Source organism: Sinohyriopsis cumingii, unplaced genomic scaffold, assembly GCF_028554795.1.
Source record: "Sinohyriopsis cumingii isolate HCF-2022 unplaced genomic scaffold, ASM2855479v2 utg002228l, whole genome shotgun sequence".
Lineage (NCBI taxonomy): Eukaryota > Metazoa > Mollusca > Bivalvia > Unionida > Unionidae > Sinohyriopsis > Sinohyriopsis cumingii.
This window is the reverse complement of record NW_028316164.1, coordinates 502238-504877: the sequence shown is the minus strand read 5'-3', so window position 1 is coordinate 504877 and position 2640 is coordinate 502238. Positions and strand designations below refer to the sequence as shown.

At 35.0% G+C, this 2640-nt stretch overlaps 1 protein-coding gene across 1 annotated transcript; it reads left to right on the top strand.

Moving 5' to 3' along the window:
• The first annotated feature begins 227 nt into the window (after window positions 1-227).
• LOC149770899 (uncharacterized) lies at window positions 228-1796 on the top strand. Its single transcript, XM_089948997.1, has one exon. The coding sequence runs from the start codon at window positions 289-291 to the stop codon at window positions 1120-1122; it is 834 nt and encodes a 277-aa protein (XP_089805123.1). The 5' UTR covers window positions 228-288; the 3' UTR covers window positions 1123-1796.
• The last annotated feature ends 844 nt before the right edge of the window (window positions 1797-2640 follow it).

Below are 2640 nucleotides of genomic sequence, written 5' to 3'. Positions count from 1 at the left end.
CTGGATAATCACCCCTCCCACAGCAAATTATCAATAGTATAGGGGAAAAATAAAATTAAAAAAATAACCAATATGAGTTTAAAATTAATTGAAATTGATTGAAATAATAGTGTAACAAGCTATACAAATAAGTAGAATTAGTGTTTTGACCTTTGTTCCGGTATTATCTATTTTCTTTTTTGCTCTGGTGTTTTAGTTTGTTCCGGTTAATTTAATTTGTTCCGGTAATTAGTCTGTCCCTATCTGAAGAGATAGCCTTGTGAAATACCGTACAGTTGTGAAGGGTACATGAAATTGATTAAACAGAGCTCAGATTTGTCAACACACTTGAAGATGGATACTGGTGTCAAACTTATAAAATGCGAAATATGCGGGAAATTGTTTAGCCGGAGATTTAATTTGTTATCACACTTGAAGATACACTCTGTTGAAAAGCCATTCAAATGTGAAATATGTGGAGCACTGTTTAAACGGGGTTCTAACTTGTCAGCACATTTGAAAATACACACTGGTGACAAACCTTTCAAATGTGGAATATGTGGGAAATTGTTTCGCCAGAGGCCTCATTTGACAAGACACATGATGATACACACTGGTGACAAATCATTCAGATGTGAAGTATGTGGGAATTGTTTTGCTCAAAGTTCAGATTTGACAAAACACTTGAAGATACACACTGGGGATAAACCCTTCACTTGTTCCATGTGTGGGAAATTGTTTAGTCAGAGCTCTAGTTTGTCAAGACACTTAAAGGTACATACTGGCGACAAACCCTACTCGTGTGAAATATGTGGGAAAATGTTTAGACGGAGTACTCATTTGTCAACACACTTGACGATACATACTGGAGACAAACCATTCAGTTGTGAAATGTGTGGAAAATTGTTTAACCAGAGGTCCCATTTGTCAAGACACCTTAACATGCACACTGGTGAAAAATCCTTTAAATGTGAAGTGTGTGGGAAATTGTTTAGCCAGGGCTCCAATTTGAAGGAACATTTGAAGATCCACACTGGTGAGAAACCTTTCAAATGTGAAACCTGTGGGAAATTATTTAGCCAGAACTCTAGTTTGTCTTCACATTTGAACATACACACTGGTGATAATACCTTCATGGTTTAAATATACACACTGGTGATAATACCTTCATGGTTTGAATATACACACTGGTGATTATACCTTCATGGTTGAATATACACACTGGTGATAATGCCTTCATGGTTTGAATATACACACTGGTGATAATGCCTTCATGGTTTGAATATACACACTGGTGATAATGCCTTCATGGTTTGAATATACACACTGGTGATAATGCCTTCATGGTTTGAATATACACACTGGTGATAATGCCTTCATGGTTTGAATATACACACTGGTGATAATGCCTTCATGGTTTGAATATACACACTGGTGATAATGCCTTCATGGTTTGAATATACACACTGGTGATAATACCTTCATGGTTTGAAAATACACACTGGTGATAATACTTTCATGGTTACATTCTAGTCAGAAGGTTCATAGCTTTGAATGTTTTATGATATAGAAGAAAGGATCACTGTTTCAGAGTCATCATTGACTGGCACAGTGGTCCAAATGTGTTAGTTTGAACACTGACTGGTCAGGATGAAGCATTCATTGCTTTGAAGGCAATTTTAAATCCAATGTTACATGAACTGTGAGAATGGGAAACACCATACTTAATAACATTTTATCCAATTTTCAGCAGTTTTCTGCTGTCTGTAAAAAATAAACAGTACTTTTCAATTAAATATAATTACTTATCACCAACATTTTTTGAATCCTGTTGTCTTTTTTTGCATGACCCTGTTACCTATCAGTGTGTTTATTTGTTTATAACTGACCCCAAATTGTATGCTGAGTTGTTTTAACATTATATAGACTGTTTTAGTCAAATACACATGCTGTAACTGTTTTAATTTTAGTGTTTATACTCAGATTGGACATCCAGTCAAGAAATGTTGTAGGACCATTTTTCAGAAGTTTTTCCTGACCAATAAATGTGTGCCCAGTGGGATGAACAGGGCCAACATTCAGGGGACATAGGACAACCAATTTTGGGAATCTTGTAATCCCATGATCTGTTGACAGATTACTTTATAGTACACGGAGTTATGGTTCCTTTTTCTGTTCATAACACCAAATATTCACCAGTGTTCAAAGAATGTTGTAGACACAGGCATTTGGTTGGTGACTTAAAAAATATTGCAAGTCCTGACTCAGACTTTACAAGCCAGGACTCCATTTTCTATATGCCCAAATTTGCCCCCTTTTATAATATTATTTTTAACATATTGTTGCAATTTCAAGACTTCAGATAGGAAAAATAAAAAACAATATTAAATTCATTTTTCTGTTTATTTGGATCTTATTATTAAGATTATTATTAATAATTGTCACATTTACATCAACATCTATTTATAGAGCCCATGAAATTTGTCTTTTGATCAGTCAGGTCACATAGGCAAAATTTGACAAAAAATATTCTGTGCAACAACCATGAATTAAAATTCACTTATGGTGCTTTTGGCTTAATTTTATATTGACTGATGAGGTTTTTACTTTTCTAGGGGGCCCTGAGTGGCTGAGTGGTCTGAAGCACTCTCTGTTAAAGAT

Excerpts from the sequence above, each read along its gene's own strand:
- LOC149770899 (XM_089948997.1), top strand. The coding sequence starts at position 289 with ATGAAATTGATTAAACAGAGCTCAGATTTGTCAACACACTTGAAGATG.